General features: G+C 40.6%; 1 protein-coding gene across 2 annotated transcripts in view; it reads right to left on the minus strand.

The window, feature by feature from the left end:
- Positions 1 to 21,396, minus strand: part of abcb4 (ATP-binding cassette, sub-family B (MDR/TAP), member 4) — a 132,094-nt gene that overhangs the window by 100,040 nt on the left and 10,658 nt on the right. For both annotated transcript variants that reach the window (XM_072575845.1, XM_072575843.1), the window contains exons 4-5: positions 13,575 to 13,725; positions 1,868 to 1,934 (exon numbers count right to left, since the gene is read on the minus strand). In XM_072575845.1, the coding sequence (XP_072431946.1) occupies positions 1,868 to 1,934; positions 13,575 to 13,725 (218 nt within the window). The remainder of the gene's footprint in view (positions 1 to 1,867; positions 1,935 to 13,574; positions 13,726 to 21,396) is intronic.

The raw sequence follows: 21,396 nt of genomic DNA on the forward strand, positions 1-21,396 counted from the left end.
CCAAAATCTTTTAAAGTGAGTCTTTTAAATTTAAATTTAGTCCAAAAAAACTTTCTTCGTAAATACGACATTGTTTGTATAATATGTTCACATATTAACTTTTGTGCATAACTGTGCATAACGAAATATTTTATTACAATTCCTTTCAGTTTTTAAGTGAGCTTTGAAAAGATTTGTAGCTTAGGTTGAGGTTCTGGATGTAGGTTTGCTCGCTGAGCTGGAAAATTCATTTCCAGACGTTTTGTCACCCTACCAGGTAACATCCTCAGCGGGCCTCCGGGCGAAGACTGTTGATAATTCCTACTTTCTATTTATATGTTTGGGTTTCTTTGGGGTGGTGATGTCATTTCCTTTTTTTTCCTCAGGTGTACTAGATGGGGTTAACTCGATACGTTTGTCAATAGAATTCTGGTTGGAATGCCATGCTTCTAGGAATTCTTGTGCGTGTCTGTTTTGTTTGTCCTAGGATGGATGTGTTGTCCCATTCGAAGTGGTGTCCTTCCTTATCTGTATGTGAGGATACTAGTGAGAGAGGGTTATGTCAGTTTGTAGCGAGTTGATGTTCATGTATCCGAGTGGCTAGTTTTGTGCCTGTTTTCCAATGGAGTGTTTGTTACAGTCCTTGCACGGTACTTTGTAAATAACATTAGTTTTGCTTGTTGTCTGTATAAGGTCTTTCAAGTTCATTAGCGGCTGTTTTGGTATATCGTTGGTTTGTAGGCTACCATGATGCCAATGGGTCTGAGTATTCTGGCAGTCATTTCCGTGATGTCTTTGATGTAGGGGAGAGTGGCTAGGGTTTCTGGACATAATTTTGTCTACTTGTTTGGGTTTGTTGCTGAGAAATCTGTGGACTGTAATCATTAGGTACCCATTCTTTTTGAATACCCTGTAAAGGTGATTTTCCTCTGCTCTGCATAGTTCCTATGTGTTGCAGTGTGTGGTGGCTCAATGAAATAATGTTCTGACACAGCTTCAGTTATGTGCATCAGAACATTATTTCAATGAGCCACCACACACTGCAGCACATAGGAACTATGCAGAGCAGAGGAAAATCACCTTTACAGGGTATTCAAAAAGAATGGGTACCTAACGATTACAGTCCACAGATTTCTCAGCAACAAACCCAAACAAGTAGACAAAATATGTCCAGAAACCCTAGCCACTCTCCCCTGCATCAAAGACATCACGGAAATGACTGCCAGAATACTCAGACCCCTTGGCATCATGGTAGTCCACAAACCCACCAACACACTAAAACAGCCGCTAATGAACTTGAAAGACCTTATACAGACAACAAGCAAAACTAATGTTATTTACAAAATACCGTGCAAGAACTGTAACAAACACTACGTTGGACAAACAGGCACAAAACTAGCCACCAGAATACATGAACATCAACTATCCACAAACCGACATGACCCTCTCTCACTAGTATCCTTACATACAGATAAGGAGGGACACACTTCAACTGAGACAACTCATCCATCCGAGGACAAGCCAAAGAGAGACACTCACGCAAATTCCTAGAAGCATGGCATTCCAAGTGGAAGTCTATCAACAAACACATCGAGTTTGACCCCATCTACCACCCCCTGAGAAAAAGAATGGGAAATGACGTCACCAACCCAAAGAAACCCAAAACATAAACAGAAAGCAGGGATTATCAACAGTGCTTCTCCCGAAGGCTCACTGAAGATGGTACTTAGTCGGGTGACGAAACGTCTGGAAATGAACCTTCCAGCTCAGCGAGCAAACCTACACCTAGTTTTTAAGTAATTACTAGAAAAGCTGGATCGAGTTACCAGCAGCTATGTACAGATCAAGTAGCAAGTAATACAACTGTGTATGCTTTAAGACTTCATACCTTGTCATCTGTTCCTCTAATGTCTCTGAAGCATTACTACTCACTTGAACATACTGGTCTCCAAAAGCTGTCAATATAAGTACATTAATCATTAAATATCAAGCATACAATTTTTTTGAAACAAAATACAAATCAGTTTTCTCAAATGTTAACCAGGGACCCAATTCCCTGAGTGATAACTATAAGGCAAGCAACGGCGCTTCCAGTTTTGAAATAACAGGTTAATCTTCTTTGGATTTAAACACATACATTGTTAGATTGAGCAGCATCTTTAGGTTGAGCCAGAGTTAATCAAACCATTAATGATGCAAGAAGACAACAGTACAGTAGAGAGGAGAGATGAGAGGGAATTGGAGTGAAAGAAAGAGTGACACTGTCTATTTATAATTATAACTTCCAGTAGTCTCCTTTTGTAGCAGTGATCTTTACAGTGGCAAAAGGTTAGCAACAAATTGTGACAAGAAGTTACAAGCAGAAGTGAAATTGTACAGAATAAAGTCAGTTATAGTCTGATATATAGTCAGATGACCTCGCTAGAGCTGTTATCATCAACATAATACAGGAGGTAAATAACAATTTAGTTGAAGCTGTTCTGTCAACAGGATCAATAATTATAAGGTGCTCTGACTGAAGGGATCATTTGCAGTTATTGGTTAATTTGTTAAATAAATTTTTAGAGTTGTTAAACTAACTCAACTATCACAAGAAATTTCAAGTCCAAAATCCACAGTCCATGATGACCATGTTCACACTGTCTAATATTTTGCACTTGCCACGATTTGAGGAGTCAATGAGCAAATATCAACTTATTAATTGTGCAATCACAGGCATATCTCTGGTGCTTGCTCCCCACCACCCATCCAATCCAATAACACGATATCTGCTGGGTGGAGGGGTTAACATGAGGATGTCCAGTCTGTTACCAACCCCACCACAGAAGCCCTGGGAGCTCCTCCATCAAAAGGTTAATCTTGATTTTGTTTCTCAGTTTTGCCAGGATGGAGGCCTGGAACGCATCGAAACACCAAAGCAGCTTTTTATCCTCTCATGGCTGTTTGAAAGATGCCACAAACAATACAGGCACAATTTAATAGGTGTCACTTGCAAAGGATTTTAGAGTCTTTTGCTTTTCTGAATGCTTTCTAAAGCTTAGAACATAAAGTACAACAGCAGCCTAATCATCAATAGTCTTTGTTGTCTTGTGTGCTCACACACATGGACACATATGAGATCTGGCATTCTGGTTTGCTAGGTGCAGCCTTTTCAGATCGGCCACCTGAATGTAAAAACAACAATATTCCCAAATGTTCTTAGGCTATTCATAGTCTGTTTTGAATCATTCTTTATGCCCTGAGGTCACTGAGGCCTTCATGAATCATTGTGGATGTTGTCAATTATTGTCATTTTTCTGTGACACCAGAGGTCCTGCCCAGTGTGAATCTACCAAACTAACATTTTCAGAAGAAAGGGGAAACTACACAGAACTGTCACGTGGGTAACTCAGACTGTCCGAGAATTTAGTTTGTGCTGTGCTGCATCATCACCTCTGTAAAGATAGACAAAATGACCTCTCACTGCCAGCCATAATGCTGGAGTAGTCACTGTAAAGGTAGACTTTTTGTATTGTTGCATGAATGAAGGCCTGGGAGGGCCACCCAAGACTTGCACTGTCTGACTGATCTGATTTAACCAAGATACCAACAAGCATTAATGACTCTTCCCAAGCTCTGCAATATCAAAAGATGCCGTGACAGTTTGGCTAATTATAAACTGAAATTTGATGGAACTCTATGCAGACATTTTGTACACTGAAGGGCAAAGTTATGAAAAAACAAATAGATTACCTCCAAATGATCATGAGATGACAACAAACAAGACAAATTCAAATTCAGATAATCAGAAAAATCATTCATGAATAATCCAGAAAAAAAGACAATTAAACTGATGATGGTACGAGTGTGGGATTCACTGTCTGCTCAGTCTCTCATAATGTGAACTAAATGGGACTTGTGGATTTGAGAGCAAATTGTTGACCTGGTTAGGAATTTAATTTGGAAATCTGGAATTAAAATCAAGTTCAATGACAACTATGCAACCCCTGATAATTGTCATAGAAACCTTTCTGGTTCACTGAAGCTCTTCAGGAAGGAAATCTGCCATTCTTATCTGGTCTGGCCTACCTGTGACTCCAGACCCACAATAAGATGGCTGACTTCTAACTGCGCAGTGTGCAACTAGGGATGGGCAGTAAATGCAAGCTGAGTCCATGGTACCCAAATTCCATGAACAAATTTGTTTTAAAATAGAGACAGCGAACAGGAAGAAAGGGCTGGTGCTCCAAATGGCAGGATGTGATATGTTGTGTCCTGTGTTGGGATCGGAGTTGTTTATTGCATTTATTAAATAACTTAAATGATGGGAAGGAAAGCTTATATACACATTTGTGAATGATTTAAAGAGTGTTCACACTTTAAGTAGAAACACAAAATTACGATGATACTGATACTGTAGAGTAAGTGAATGAATAAAATTCTGGCAAATAGATTAAATGTAAGCAAATATGAGGCCACCTAATTTAGCCCTGAAAATAATAAAATCAGAAAAGGGTCAAGGTCTACTTATTAAATGGTGAAAAGCAAAAATACATTGGTGGTCCAAAGCAGTGCACAAAATATTTTTCTTTTCAAGAGCAACATAAGGGAACATGTTGGATTTTATGAGCTCCTTTTTTATTCTCAATAAGATATCTCAGCAATCTCAACACCATCAGACACCTTCAAATAGTACGCTCACATCATGGAAATGCTCCTTTTACACACACTGTAAATAATCTAATCTAACCTAATCTAAAACAATGTTCAGCTCAAGGAAAGAAATGCAACTTGTGAAACCATTATGGAAAAATGAGGATACACAAAAGGAAAACATCTTGGGGAAAGGCCTGTCCCTGACAATGCAGTTCAGCATGTCCATAATGTTGCAAAAAAACACTTGCAGCAGACTGACTTGCTCACTGCATAAGCAACAGCATTCTTTGTCTGCACTCCGAAAGGAGCAAATTATACAAGAACTGCAAGAAGATGTAATTGGAAGAGAAACTGATCTGATGTCTCTGTCATCTATGATGCCAACTTACCTATTATCTAATCAGTGCCTACCTTGGACAGACTTTAGACCCATGTACAGATGATTAAAATAAAATCAATTAAATAAAGTAAAGACATTGCAGACTTCAGTGAAATACACTCATTCATTAAAATGCACTTACTACATTTAATGAGTGGACATGGTCATGTAATGGTAACTGGACTAGTTATCCAGAACCCCAGACTTGGAGATATGTTTCAAAATTTAAAATTGCAGCTAGTGAAATTTACATTCAAATGAACTAAAACGTGAAATACAAAACTAGCCTCTGTGTTCATGAAACTATTCCTAATTGTTATGAAAAATCGTCTGGTTCATTCATCTTCTTTAGGGAAGGAAATTCAGCTGTTCTTACCTGTTCTACCCTACATGTGACTCCAAATCCACAACAATGGGATTGCGTCTTAACTGTACTCTGAAATGGCCCAGCAAGTCCCTTGGATTGAGAGAAATTAGGGATGAGCAACAAATGCTGGCCTTGCCAGCAACACATGTCCCATTAAAAGACTTAAAAAGTGTATGTTCCCAATGCAAAAGATGTGATGCAACCATTAAAAAATAGCCTCTGTGCGTGATCCGGTGCACTTGCAACACAGTAGCAGCAACAAGTGACAGGAACAGGAATTATTGTGGCAACCAACAAATGTAAAAGCTTTCGATGCACTTTCAAGAAGTTGGAAGCCAAAAGTAACACATGTTAAATAAAAGTTTAATGGACTTTAATGTCAATGATTCACTCATTTAATTTCAATGAGTCAGACTGATTACAGCAGAATTAAAAATAGCAGAACAAGAATCACAATCACTGAATGGAGGTGAATGGCCATAAAATTTATAGGGTCTATTAAAATGCAGTAAAATTAGTCCATACAAAATTGCAAACACAGTCAGCACATTGAAGGCTACTCAAAAGAATTCCTTCCAAACATATTGCAGCTGATTTGGCCCCGGTGACCTTATTTATATTTATTTGCAATACATGGAGTTTTGCTGCAAGATGTGAGCTTAAACTCAACACTCCAGTTTTGTACATGCATACTCAGTGTTTCATCTAGCAATGGTGTTCGCTACAAAAACAGTCTTTAAAAAAATATTCAGTTTAATAAAGGTTTATAAAAATACTTCTTTCATTCAAGAACCATGTGAATTCATAGTCCCACATCAAAACATTCAAAACCACAGTCAATCAAATTCAGAAATGCAAGGTAGTATTGGATCTTTTTTAAACTCAATATTCCATAACAAACCGGGTGATGACATCTGCAGGCTTATGTTCACAGAAAGAGTTACATAGAAAACAATTGATTTTCTTCAAGGAGACGTTTTTACTTAAAAGATTGAAAGATCTTGATGCCTTGACAGTACTGACAGGTCCCTTTGACAGCTTGATTTTCCATGATACATTTTTAAAACATACACAAAGTCTACTCTTAACAGTCCTAAAAACAGCTGGCCTCTTCCAAAGAGCTGCCTAATCTCTTCAAAAGGGTTTTTTTTAAAAATCTCAATCAAAGAGCAACCTACCTCCCTCAAACATTTCTCAGAAAGAGATCCCTTACCTCTGCAAGAGCATTTCTGGTTTTCTAAATTAATCCACTGGATTACCTGCTCATACGTGATCAAATCTGTACAACTAGGGTTTCAGAGAGCTGTTTCGCCAAAATGACACAGGAATGGAGGCAGCTGATGATTTAAACATAGAAACATAGAAAACAGAAGCAGGAATAGGGCATTCAGCCCATCAACACATTTGCTGGTTCATTGGTCAAGGTGGTGTCCTGAGAAATCAGTGTCAAACATTCTAGTTTAAATGTAGGCTTGCTCACTGAGCTGGAAGGCTCATTTTCATGAACAGCGAGCAAAGCTACGTCCAGAACCTCAAATGTGAGCAAAAATCTTCTCAAAACTTGCTAATTCTAGTTTAAAATTTAAATAAAGCCTGGCAGTTAACTGTCAATCACCATTAACTGGCCATGCTTCTACCAACATGAGTCGACTTGCCAACCAATCAGTGCTTTCCCCTTATACAGCGTAAATGTTGGTTTTTCCCTGTGAATTGGTATTTTGTAAGTTGCCTTAATGAGTGCAAGCCAAAAAGCTACAACAAAATGTGTCTTTTATCAGCAATGCTCAAGATAGATTTTTGTTAGTGAATTATATTAAGGGATATGGGACAAAGGTAAGGAATTCTGTGAAAGGGTCTCTCAATCCAAAATATTAACTCTGATTTCTTTCTACAGATGGCGCCAGACTGGCTGAACTAATCCAACAATTTCTGTTTTTGTCTGTAATTATTTGGAGTCGGTTCACAGGTCAGCCATGATTGGCCTACACGAAAGTACAGACCTGTAGGGCAAAATGACCCACTCCTGTTCCTACAGTTTTAAAATGTCAGTCGTCATTAATCTGTGAAGGGTTATTGCCTTTCGTCTTACTCTTCTTTTTCCTCTGGAGATTTAAGCAGCCCTTGGAGCAATGCTCAGGCTAGTTATATTATGGAGAAGCCCATAAACCTGACTTGAAGTCAGTTTCATAGAGTGTACCAAACAAAAAGGTAACTGGCTCTGAGATCAAGAGATACTTTGAGAGCATTTACTATATTTATGATCATTAAACATCTCCCTTGCAGCTTTGAAATACATCTGCATGGTTTCTATTTGTCAGGCATTGATCGATTTGATCTGGGGAGAAAGAATTTCACACTCTTTGACCTGAACACCTATTTATAAAAATACAATACATCAGGGACCAGAAACAGCAAGGGGCCAAATGATTATTAAAAGGTCCTTGACCTCAAGGCTGTTTTACCCTTTGGCAGCAAGTACTGCCATGAACATAGCAGCCTTAAAAGGGCCCTAGCTGGGCATAGTGCAACACTACACTGACAGAATGTAGGTTACTGTCAATGACATGTCCCCTTCCAGCCAATCACCGCCTCTATCCAGATTGACCTCCAAGAGCACCAGTTTTTTTCCAACATTTCTCGTTAATTTGTAACAGAAACAGATGACCTAAATTTAATTATGTTTCACTCATTAACCTGCTACTAATCTCTGTAGATTACTAACTCGATTAAAAAGGAGGCCAGCAGTTCTTCAGGACAGTAATCAACTTGCAGTATCTTTAGCAGATTCATTAATGACCTTCCCAACAGCAGAAGGTTAGATCTGCAGAAGTGCACTGATGACTGTAACGTTCAGCACAGAACTAATATCAGTGTTTGAAAAAGTTCAATTTTTGAAGATCTTCAAAATTAAAGGAGATCAATCTCTGGGTGCATTTATACACAGCAGTATCATTATCAAAAACAACTTTGCTTCACACCGAACACTGAAAGTATATGTGGTATAAAATCAGTGGATTAGGACATCCTACTCGAACTTGTATAACATCAGGTTGCACCCTTATTCTCAAAAAAATGTCAACTGTCTTGAAACTATGAGCAGACTCAGTCCTTCTCTCTCATACTTGCATAATATGCTGTCTCTTTGACACATGGATGGAGAATCTTCCAAGCACGCAGACACCCCGCTGAGGTTCTATTTCACTGTCATCTTCCACAATGTTCCTCAGTGACTTTCCTATTTATTACAGTAACTTTGATGGTAGGTCACTGGAACCTCAGTGAGGTATTTCAATGGTGTTTGGACCCATGCTCAAAGTTACATCACCTAACTGGAGAACGCCAAGAAAATTTCAAGTCTAAGATTTTCTTTTCATTATCTTAACTAAATCAGCTTCAAGAACTGCTGTAACATCCCATTTTCCAATAAAGCTGGGTGTAAAAAAGAACTGTTTGACTGCCTGTCTCTTACTTACTTTAACAATTCTAAATTTATGGCCAGTTCTTACTGACTAGTGAAAGAAATGTAGTTGTTTTACTGTTTCACGTACATCAGTAATGTTGAAAATCTCAATTGGGTTCCCATTTTCCCAATTTGTGTTGGGCTAAATGTACACCTTTAATGACTGAGCAGTAATTTGGCGTAGCAAATAATGCACCTTTTATCGAATCTGCTAAATTTAGTTCCACTGGAATCATTGGAATGAACATCAGTTGTATCCTTAGATAGGAGAGAGGATTCATTGAATTAGATTATTCTTCATCCCCTGGTGTCATCCCTACAAATCCAGATACTTTTCTCACAGCTCCCACATCCTAGCCACATTTTTCTCATTCTAGAGATATGACAGAGCAGCAATTCAGTGCTATGAAATAGTGCTGACTCTGTAAATTTCTGACTTAACGTGGTTGAAACGTTTAAGCTGAGCTGAGATCTGAGCTGGGAACTTCTTATTGGAGAAGTGGTGGCTGACGGTTGCTGGAGGAGTAGGTTTCATAATTTTCTTCTTTCTAACCCAGATAGCTAGAGTTTATTCTGGTTCCTTTATCTTCATTCTGTCTGAAGTTAATGAACATAGTACAGATTAGGGAGTGAACGGGGAACCTTTACTGTTTAACTTTTGTTAGACAGGCCAAAAGCACCTATTTTGGTGAGTGTGTTGTGTAATTTTACAAGCAGAACTTGACCCAAAAATCAAACCACATTATTTCCTGTCACGTCTGCACACAATACAGGTCACGTAATGACAGCTATGTTGGTTATGGTCACATCTAAGTTGAATCACCTGATACAACGGTTGCCTTCCTCTCCACTGTATGTGATATTGTAAAAATATTGAAAGGAATTAACAAGGTTGCAGTGTGCACACGATGTTGGTTATTATCATAAAAAAGGTGATTCTCAACTCTAGCTGAGAATCATCCTAACGCTAGGCTGTCATAGCAGTTCTTCAGGACAGTAATCAACTTGCAGTCATCTTTAGCAGATTCATTAATGACCTTCCCAACAGCAGAAGGTTAGATCTGCAGAAATGCACTGATGACTGTAATGTTCAGCACAGATAATGAAGCACCTATCTACATATGCACTAAGTCCCAGGCAACATAAAGTACAAGGCCAGTAGGGACAAGTAACCTTCTCCACCAGCAAGTCATTCCCAATTTGGAAGTATATTATAAATTTTCCATCATGGCTGGGCCAAATCTCTATCCCAATCAAGTCAAGTCATCACAGTCATAGTCATGCAGCATAAAAACAGATCCTTCAGTCCAACCAATCAATGCCAAACATAATTCCAAACTAAACTAGTCCCACCTGCCTGCTCCTGGCCAATACCCCTTCATGTATCCATCCAAAGGTCTTTTAAACATTGTAACTGTACCCACATCCACCACTTCCTCAGGACTACTCTACTATTAGAGAGATAACTCGTGGTAATTTAACCTGAGGGCCACCACACCTCTGACAAGGGGAGAGGTTCAGAAGGAGAGTCCTTCAGGGTAGCCTCAAACAGTGTGAGGATTGAACCCCCACTGCTTGGCAAGTCAACTGTCCAGCCAACTGAGCTAAATGAATCTAGTCCCCACCTCCCAATCAATCCCCCAATCTCCAACAGTACAGCGGGTGTAGCTACACCTTATGGATAACAATGGTTCAAGAAATTCATAAACATATTCCCCAAGGCAATTAGGATGGGCAACAAACGTTGGCCTTCCCATAATACCCATATTCTAGGAACAAAGAAAGACTCATGGCACTTAGTTTTGTTGCTTTAGACCTTTTTTAAAATGTGAAATGCATGACGTTTTCACTTTAACCGGGTGGTCTAAGACACATATTTAAATACTGAGCCTTATTAATATTGTTGGGACAAGCAGATGGTACCTAACATGCAACTTGATAGGCAACTTGATAATTTAGGAAGATAAATGACAGGTTGTTTATCTTCCTTGATGTAGTCCAAATTAAGTCCTGGGAGCAGGGGAATGAGTTGCCAATGTTGGTGGATGAGAACCCTGTCACAGTTCACGCTCAGATGGTCCACGTAATCCAATCAGCTTGTGGATGTGTTGACTTCTGGTTTGGAAGCTGCTGCCTTGCAAATGTCTTTAATTTACATTTTGTGGAATGGAAAAGACCTGTTTATGAATACAGAAACAATGGAACATAGTTCCCTGACAGCTCCACCACAGTTTAAAAGCACTCTGCTGGCTGTTAGCAACTAACTGTAACTTGACCAATATTTTCCTAATCTACCTTTTGTGTCATAATGCAGTTAATTCACCTGAGGAGGAAGTCAGTGAAACCCCAACCCCAACCCCAACCCCAGAGTATGCGCCAGTAAGACTGTCACCTGAACCCTCCACCAACTCAGGTGACTTTCACCTTGCTGGGTCCTCGATCTAGATTAGATGGGTCTAGATTAGACTCTGGTACACAATCTGGTCAGCACATCACTGGTGTGCCTCTGCAGCTGGGAGAGGAAATAAAATACCTGAGTCTCTGATACTCAGAGTGGAATCAACTAGGAGAAAGTGAGGACTCCAATGCTGGAGATCAGAGTCGAGCGTGTGCTGCTGGAAAAGCACAACAGATCAGGCAGCATCCAAGGAGCAGGAGAATCGACATTTCGGTCTCCTCTACATTGGAGGAGATAGAATGCCAATTTGTGGATAGTTTCGGAGAACATCCCTGGGATATCCATACCAACCAACCTCACCACCCTCTGGCTGAACACTTGAACTCCCCCTCCCACTCCACCAAGGACCTGCAGGTTCTGGGCCTTCTCCATTGCCAAACCCTAATCACCCAATGCCTGAAGGAAGAATGCCTCCTCTTCCGCCTTGGGAGCCTGCAACAATGCAGGATTAACATAGATTTCACCAGCTTCCTCATCTCTCCTCCCCCTCCACCTTATCCCAGTCCTAAGCCTCAAACTCAGCACCATCCTCTTGACCTATCCATTGTCCTTTCCATCTATATCCACCACCCTCCTCTCCGACCTATCACCTTCTCCCCTACCTATTACATTCTCAGCTACCTTCCCCCCAACCCCATCCTCCTCCCTTTTATCTCTCAGCTCCCAGGTCCATATGCCTCATTCCTGATGAGGGGCTTATGCCTGAGTCATTGCTTCTCCTGCTCCCCAGATGCTGCCTGACCTGCTGTGCTTTTCCAGCATCACACTGTTGACTCTGGTACTCAGAGGATTGCCGGAGACCAGACACAAGAAAATCCCTTTTCTTGATCATTAATGACTTCATCAATGTGCACAGACTGCCATAGGAGCAGCCGGCAGTTTTGACAAAGGCACTTGGTAAGCTGGACTGAAGGATGGAGAAGTCCACCAATGTTATCAATGCCATGCTTGATGTGTCACAAAGGAGCCTCCAAAGACATGATCATGACCACCATGATCATGATCACCACACCCCCTAGGCCCAAAGGCCCTGGGGAATGATGCCCGAGTCTTTCAAGCTAATAAGGCCAGCCATAGTGCAGGCTCAGAAATCAGGACTATGACTTAGCAATCTGCACACACACTGAAATATTTCTCAACAACTGAAGATCAAAAGGAGATTCCCCAGGATTCCTACTGAATATCTTGAGAGGCTTCACTACAAAACACTCTGTAGCACCATGCAATGTTGGTGTGCTGTCTCACTGATGGCTTCTTTCTCCTTAAATCTGTAAATATTTGAAAATGAAAAGTCAGCGACTGTACACTAAAAAAGCAACGTGTAGTATGCAGAGGCTGGCAACCTCTATGTAATGGCAAAACAAGCAAGCACTGCAAGCAAGCTAAGAACCACAGAATGTAGCCTGTGCAGATGAGTTGTGTGGGTGTCCCTGTGACTTGGCTGCAGCATATCAATCCAAGATATCCACAAGCTCCAAAGTAAAGTGTTAAAAGGCTGAAGTGGAGGGGTGACAGTTGATCCAAAAGTAGGCTTGATGACATGTTGAGGCCACTGGTTTGCCAATGCCAAGTGTTGAGTAGGAATGGTGATCATAGGTCATGCAGGAACATTGTTCCGAAGAAGTTGCACAACAAATGGGTAAAGCAGTCAGCAAGCTGCTGTCCCCACTTTGAGTTACATGGCAGGATTTTGTAGGACTTCACTCAGTGGGATGAGTGTTTCATTGATGCATTGGGCTGACTGTGCATACATGCTGGCCAAAACCATAGAATACTAAATTTAAGACCTTGAAAAATCTTAAGACTTGGCAGTGCATTTTTAGCACCATCAAAAACAACAGTAACTAGAAATCTTAGTATAAAAAATAATCCTGCAGTCATCTAAAAAAAAAGCTAAAACTCTTTGACAAATTTATGTTGTATAAAGAACCACAAAATAAAACACAAGTGACTTTAAATCCTGTAAACAATGAAATAATGTTAATGTTAGTATGTCTTCTGGTACATGTCAAAATAAGGAGTTGCACCAATACATTTTAAATAAATTATCAGTTGCACAGAATAATGGAACATCTAGAGAAATAAACTTGTCCTAGGTATAGACTGAGGTTAAATTATAATGTATTAAATCTCAATGAGACGAGCAGCACCTCTCCCATCAGCAGCAGTACATTGTTAGGACTACAGTAAAACCTCAGTCATTTTCTCTTCCATGTAGAGCACAGAAAGAGGTTGCTGTCTAGTTACATCATGTGAACAGGAAAAGTAACCACTCTTAGTAAAGTTGAGCATTTACCTGACAGGTTTTGTGCAATTTCATGGTGTACAAAGCTGTCCGTCATCTGTCCAAATACGATGACCATGAGAGGCATGCCAGCTCCGTGAATTAAAGCAGCAACACTACCAAGCACCATTAGAAGTTTGTCTGCACAACTTGCAAAGCGAAACTAAAAAAAAAAGTTGCTATTATTTTTCAAAGCATAGTTACAGTAGCACATTTACATTGTTGTTTTACTAATTGAATCGGCACATATTCAAAGTTTAGGGTAATCTGCTTCTCAAATTTCACCTCTCACTATTTGAATGTTTTTGCTGAAATCATTGTGGGCCAAAGGGCCTGTTCTGTCCTGTACTTTTCGATGTTCTATGTTCTATGTTCAATGATTACTAACCATGTTATAGTTTTTTACTGAAATATAGGGATGAATCTTGTGTTTTGTTGGCTAGTGCAATTGCATCATGTTTTTTGGAGGGAATCTTGCCCAGTAAGATTTGTATCTTACCAACCACACCTCAGTAACTACTTACTATTCCTCAGCTCTGACACTATCTCCATCTTACAACACTTAATTCCTTAAATAACTTCTCAGTCACCAGATATCCAAAGGGCCACTGCCTTCCCATTCAACCGTGGCATCTGTGAAAGGTCATAGTGCATCTGGACAGGCACTGTCAGTCCAATGGTTCCTAACATTTGGCGTCGACATGGCATCCAGGGAGAAATTATTGCCCTGTTTGATAGGCAGGAACTTGGAAGTCCAGCTGAAGGGGTAATGCACAAACTAGACCTCCAGACCAGAGGCCACAGTGTCAGATCAAGCCAGCTGAGTCTGAGGTTCCCACCCAGGTCAATGTAGTCTCAGCCATCTCAAGGAATGCACAGTACTGTAGGAAGAGGTGGTGAGCTGCCTTTCTCCTCTCTGCTTAAGTATCACTATCTTCTCTCTGATACCTGACACTCACTATATCTCTACTACTGTGCCCGCCTCCCACAATACCCTGTCGCTCTCCTCCTCGCTCAGAATTGGAATAAGTTAAAAGAAAGCCGAGAAAAAACTCCTTTTCTTCCCCACCTCTTACGTCTTTTTTTTACCTCTTTGTCTGTCTGGGTATAAGAAATTTTTAAACAGGGGCAAGTTTATATTGCACAGTTATAAGTTAGCCAGTCATCTCTTTTTCTTGCCTTTGGTTAACTATTTATTGTAATCAAACTGCTTTTAATTTCTTATTAATGAAAAATCTGGTGCGCATATTTTTTAATCTGAACTAGAAATTAGGTAAAATTGAGTAATTCAGTGGTTTAACCAAACTTTCAGATTTGTAAAAACTCTGGGAATAGCGGGACTTGATTTCTAGCACGTTGCTCCAGTGAACTATGACAGAGTTCATGTTGAGGTAACCCCTTCTTGGATATCCAATTAATTAGGTTGGTTTTTACTTTTGCACTAATTGAATACGTCTGGTATTCTTTGTTTTTATTCATTCGTAAGATGAAGATTCCATTGGTCTGGCCAATATTTATTGCCACTGCTTACTGCCCTGGAAAAAGAGGTGCTGAGCTGCTTTGATGGCTTGATAATGCACCCAGGACAAGTGGTTTAGTCACATTTCCTCTGATCATTGTCTTTGATGGATCTTTCGTTTCTCCAACTCAACGGAACAGAATGTGGAACTTACAGTGATGAATATTGGGTAACCATCTTTCCTATAAGCACAGGACTGTATTTGGAAAGGCAAGGACGATTTAGGGATAGTCAACATGGCTTTGTGCGTGGGAAATCATGTCTCACAAACTTAATTGAGATTTTTGAAGAAATAACAAAGAAGATTGATGAGGGCAGAGCAGTAGATGTGATCTATATGGACTTCAGTAAGGCGTTCGACAAGGTTCCCCATGGGAGACTGATTAGCAAGGTTAGATCGCATGGAATACAGGGAGAACTAGCCATTTGGATACAGAACTGGCTCAAAGGTAGAAGACAGAGAGTGGTGGTAGAGGGTTGTTTTTCCAGACTGGAGGCGTGTGACCAGTGGTGTGCCACAAAGATCAGTGCTGGGTCCTCTACTTTTTGTCATTTACATAAATGATTTGGATGCGAGCATAAGAGATACAGTTAGTAAGTTTGCAGATGACACCAAAATTGGAGGTGTAGTGGACAGCGAAGAAAATTACCTCAGATTACAACAGGATCTGGACCAGATGGGCCAATGGGCTGAGAAGTGGCAGATGAAGCTTAATTCAGATAAATGAGAGGTGCTGCGTTTTGGGAAAGCAAATCTTAGCAGGACTTATACACTTAATGGTAAGGTCCTAGGGACTGTTGTTGAACAAAGACCTTGGAGTGCAGGTTCATAGCTCCTTGAAAGTGGAGTCACAGGTAGATAGGATAGTGAAGAAAGTGTTTGGTATGCTTTCCTTTATTGGTCAGAGTACTGAGTACAAGAGTTGGGAGGCCATGTTGTGGCTGTACATTCTTGATTAGGCCACTGTTGGAATATTGTGTGCAATTCTGGTCTCCTTCCTTACGGAAGGATGTTGTAAAACTTGAAAGAGTTCAGTAAAGATTTACAAGGATGTTGCCAAGATTGGAGGAGTTGAGCTATAGGGAGAGGTTGAACAGGCTGGAGCCTCGGAGGCTGAGGGGTGACCTTATAGAGGTTTACAAAATTATAAGGGGCATGGATAGGATAAATAGACAAAGTCTTTTCCCTGAGGTCGGGGACTCCAGAACTAGAGGCCATAGGTTTAGGGTGAGAGGGGAAAGATATAAAAGAGACCTAAGGGACAACTTTTTCACACAGAGGGTGGTACGTGCATGGAATGAGCTGCCAGAGGATTTGGTGGAGGCTGGTACAATTGCAACATTTAAAAGGCATTTGGATGGGTACATGAATAGGAAGGGTTTGGAGGGATATGGGCCGGGTGCTGGCAGGTGGGACTAGATTGGGTTGGGATATCTGGTCGGCATGGACGGGTTGGACCGAAGGGTCTGTTTCCATGCTGCACATCTCTATGACTCTATGACACCTTTAATCTCAATTTTTAAAAGATTTAATTTGGATTTTCAGCTGATGATTTTTAACACAATGTTTATTTGACATAAAGCACATATTTGTGACACATGGCTGATCTTCAGCCTCAAATCCACTTTCCCAACCGTTCACTTATTCCTTGATTCACTAAGAGCCTAAGAATCTAAGAATCTATCTCAGCCTTAGCTATATTTAATAAAGCAGTATCATAGCCTTCTAGGTTACAGAATTCCAAAGATTCCTTTTAAATAAGAGATTTTTCATTGTCTCAACCCTATTTAAATCGCCTGAACCCCTGATACTGTACACATCATGGTATATATTCCCCACCTTGGGAAATAACTTCTCAACTTCTACTCTGTCAAGCCTCTTCAGAATCATCCGTGTTTCAGTGAGATAACCTTTCACTATCTTAAACCCTCAAGGATACAGACCAAATGTACTCAGCTTCCCATCATAGGACAACATTCTTATTCCTGGGATCAATCTAAGAAAATTGCCTGTACCACCTCCAAAGCTTAAGGTCTCCCAATTGTTGGAGCAATGCTGAAGGTTAGCTTGCTAAAAATCATACAAGTCATCAGAGTAAATGACTTAAGGGTAAGGTTCTACTATTTGTCTCGCTCAGAAAGAGCCAAAACTGATGTATCATGTAACTGTTTACTTTTTCTTGTCACCACACTTGCAGATTTTACAGATTATTCAGTCATAGAAAGTTTTGGTACATAATCAACAGATGCTGAAGGGCAAATGTGAAGCACCATTCAAACAATATCTGCAAAATGCGGTGCCATTTTGCTAAAATGTTGTTAATGACCCAGGAGACATCAATGAAATGATTCATGACAGCAGACATTCAATTGGAACTGACTTTAAAAGGCTCACAGATGCAGCCCTTTTTTGGATGCCATGGTAACATGTGCTTTTGCTGGCACTTGGACTTTAATTAACAATTGTGCTGATTGCAGAGATCTCTTTAACTCCAGATTTTTTAAAAAAATACACTAGTAGGCATTCTGACAAATGGTCAAAACTGACATTTTAAGAAAATGAAAATAACTGCAGAAAGCTAGGATGTCAAAGAGCTTTGTCAACCTATTTCACTAACACAAATATTTCCATGGCAAAATAATCAAGCTTCGGCAGACATGGCTCATTTCTCCACTGGGAGTTGCATCAGTCACTAATTGGCAGTGCTATATGATGCCTCAAAGTTTAGATTAGATTACTTACAGTGTAGAAACAGGCCCAACAAGTCCGCACCTGACCCTCTGAAGAGCAACCTACCCAGACCCATTCCCCTAAACCTAACACTACGGGCAATTTAGCATGGCCAATTCACCTAACCTGCACATTGTTGGACTATGGGAGGAAACCAGAGCACCCGGAGGAAACCCGCACAGACATAGGGAGAATGTTGCCTGAGGGGGAATTGAACCCGGGTCGCTGGAACTGTGAGGCAGCAGTGCTAACCACTGTGCCACCAGCCAATCATAGCAAGTCACAGCTTGCATGATGTAGAGTGATTAAGAATTGGTTTGATTTTCACACATTACAAGAAGTAACCAATTCTACAAACTCTGGCTGATGTTGTAGCATAGATGTAGGAACAGAGATAGGCCATATTCAGTCCAACAAGTGTGTTCTGTGATTCAGTTAGACCATGGCTGATCTGAAAATGCATAGGATGGTTAGAAGTAACAACAGTCACCTGTTGTTTTCTAATCCATTGCACCTCCCTATAGGAATAGTGCAATGTTAGCCTGTAAATACAGTAATTTTAGGATTGTCCAGTTCACTTTCTGTCTTGCCATATGGTGATCCATTACTCATTCACATTCAAGCACTTTGCTTAGGTGGCAGACTCTTTTAGCCTTATTATCAACTTAAAATCGTGGTCCAATCATTAAGTCACTCCTCACGCCTATGAAAAATTATGTTTTACTCAAGGATATGATAAAAGTCAGCTATTACAAGGGGGCATAGCTTTAAATTAAGGGGGGTAGATATAGGACTGATGTTAGGGGTAGGTTCTTCACTCAGCGAGTCGTAAGTTCATGGAATGCCCTGCCAGTAGCAGTAGTGGACTCTCCCTCTTTATGGGTATTTAAGCGGGCATTGGATAGGTATATGGAGGATAGTGGGTTAGTGTAGGTTAGGTGGGCTTTGATCGGCGCAACATCGAGGGCTGAAGGGCCTGTACTGCGCTGTATTCTTCTATGTTCTATGTTCTAAAAGTATGTTCATCCATGACTATTCTTTCGACAAATATCATCATCTATGCAATGCAACTCAAGATTGGCAAGATCACCTCTGCTTTTGGCAAATTCAAGCTGAGATTGTAGCAGGAATCTGCTAACAAAAGTTAGTATAATTAGCTGTAGTCCTCCATATGGATATGCTATGTTTATCACAATCAGCAACTTGACCAATTCCACTGACACCACCAATGATCGCTGATGTAAACAGCATAGACCACATGATGCAGGAGAAGAAATGTTTCAATTTAGCCCATCATATCTACTCCAGCACTCAATGAGATCATGGCTGATCTGATAACCCTCAACTCCACACTGCTGCCTTTTCCCCATAATCTTTGATACCCCCTACTGATCAAAAATCTGTCTCAGTGATTATACTAACTAACCCAGCCTCGGAAAACCTCTGCTGTGAAGAATTCCACAGATTCATTACCCTCTCATATAAGAAATTCCTCCTCATCTGTCTTAAATGAATGAGCCCTTACTCTGAGATTATGCTTTCTGGTTTCTCTCAAAACGGGAAACAACCTTTCCACTTGTCATGCCAGCAAAGAATTCTATACATTTTAATAAGGTCACCTCTCATTCTTCTAAACTCAAATGAGTACAAGACCAACCTACTCAACCTCTCCTCATAAGAAAGTCTCTCCATGCTTAAGATCAACCTATGAACCTTCTCTGGACTGTCTCTCTTTACATAACAGAAACAAAACTGTCCATGGTATTGCAGCTGTAGTGTGACTGGTGCCTTGCATAGTTTTAGCAAGGCCTCCCCAAGTTATAGGAGAAAGTGAGGACTGCAGGTGCTGGAGATCAGAGTCGAAAAGTGTGGTGCTGGAAAAGCACAGCAGGTTAGGCAGCATCTGAGGAACAGGAGAGTTGCCAATCTGAGTACAAGTCCTTCATCAGGAATGTGGGTGGGTGGGGAGTGTAAGGGGGCTAAGAGATAAATAGGAGGGTGAGGGTGGGGGTGGGACTTGGGGGATACACACACCAAACAATCCCACCACCCTATGGCTGACCACTTCAACTCCATCTCCCATTCTGCCAAGCCCTGGGCCTCCTCCACTGCGAAGTCCTAGCTACCTGATGCCAGGAGGAAGCACGCCTCATCTTCCGCCTTGGGACCCGCAAACCACATGGCATCAATGTTGATTTCACCAGTTTCCTTATTTCCCCTCCCCCATCTTATCCCACATCCTACCCTCCAATTCTGCACCACCCTCTTGAACTGTCCTACCTATTCATCTTCATTATCCGCTCCACCTTCCCCTCCGACCTATCACCATCACCCCCCACCTGTATCTACCTATCACCTTCCAAGCTACCTTCGCCCCAGTGCTACCCCCTCCCATTTATCTCTCAGCCCCCTCTCCCCACCCATCCACATTCCTGATGAAAGGCTTATGCCCGAAATGAAGACTCTCCTGTTTTTCAGATGCTGCCTAACCTGTTGTGCTTTTCCAGCACCACACCTTGACTCCCTAAGTTATACTACATTCCCTTTGAAATATAGGCCAACATTCCATATGCCATCCCTATTTTCTGACAAATTTGGATGCAAATTTTTTTGTGATTCATCTAAGACCTTCAAATCTCTATTATGCAACTTTCTTCATTCTTTTTCCATTTAAATAATACTCTGCACCTCTACTGTTCTTGCTAAAGCGCAAAAATCTTGCAGTTTTCTACATTTTCTGTCAAGTCTTTGCCAACTCACTTAATCTTTCTATATTATGCTGTAGATACCTTGCATCTTTCTCACTACTTGTATTCCTGCTTATTTCTGAGTCATCTGCAAACTTGGTAGTAGCACATAATTGTGGTCCCAGCACTGACCCCTATGGCACTCCTCTACTGACAGGTAGAAATCCTGAAAATACCTCTATTTTCCCAAGTCTCTGTTTTCTGTTGGTTAGCCAATCCTCAATCCATATTAGTATACCACCCCAATACCATGGGCTCTTATCATATTAAGCAGCCTCATGTGTAGTACCTTCATAAATGCCTTTGGAAATCCAAATACATGAATCCCTGGTTCCTCCTTATTTGCCTTGTTTGTTACCTCCTCATAGAAGTCTAAAAATTTGGTCAGGCATGATTTGCCCCTTCATGAAGCCATGCTGATGCTGCTTGAATGTATTATGAGGTTATACATTTTTTATAATGGACTCAAACATCTTCCCAATGACAGATGTTAACCTAAATAAAAACCGAAAGAACTGAAGACGCTGTAAATCAGAAACAAAAACTGAAATTGCTGGAAAATCTCGGCAAGTCTGGCAGCATTTGAGTAAGGGTCACTTGACATGAAACTTTGACTCTGATTTCTCTCCACAGATATTAATCTAACTGTCCTATAGTTAGTGGTTTTGGTTTACCTCCTTTTTTTGAATAATAGTGCAAGATTGGCAGTTTTTCAATCCTCTGTGACTTTTCTAGACTAGAGGATTTTTGGAAGATTACTGCTAGTGCATCCACTATCTCTTCATAATTATTTCCTTTAAATACTTAGAATCCAACCCAGTAAGTCTAGGGAACTAA

Source organism: Chiloscyllium punctatum, chromosome 8, assembly GCF_047496795.1.
Source record: "Chiloscyllium punctatum isolate Juve2018m chromosome 8, sChiPun1.3, whole genome shotgun sequence".
NCBI classification, from domain to species: Eukaryota; Metazoa; Chordata; class Chondrichthyes; order Orectolobiformes; family Hemiscylliidae; genus Chiloscyllium; species Chiloscyllium punctatum.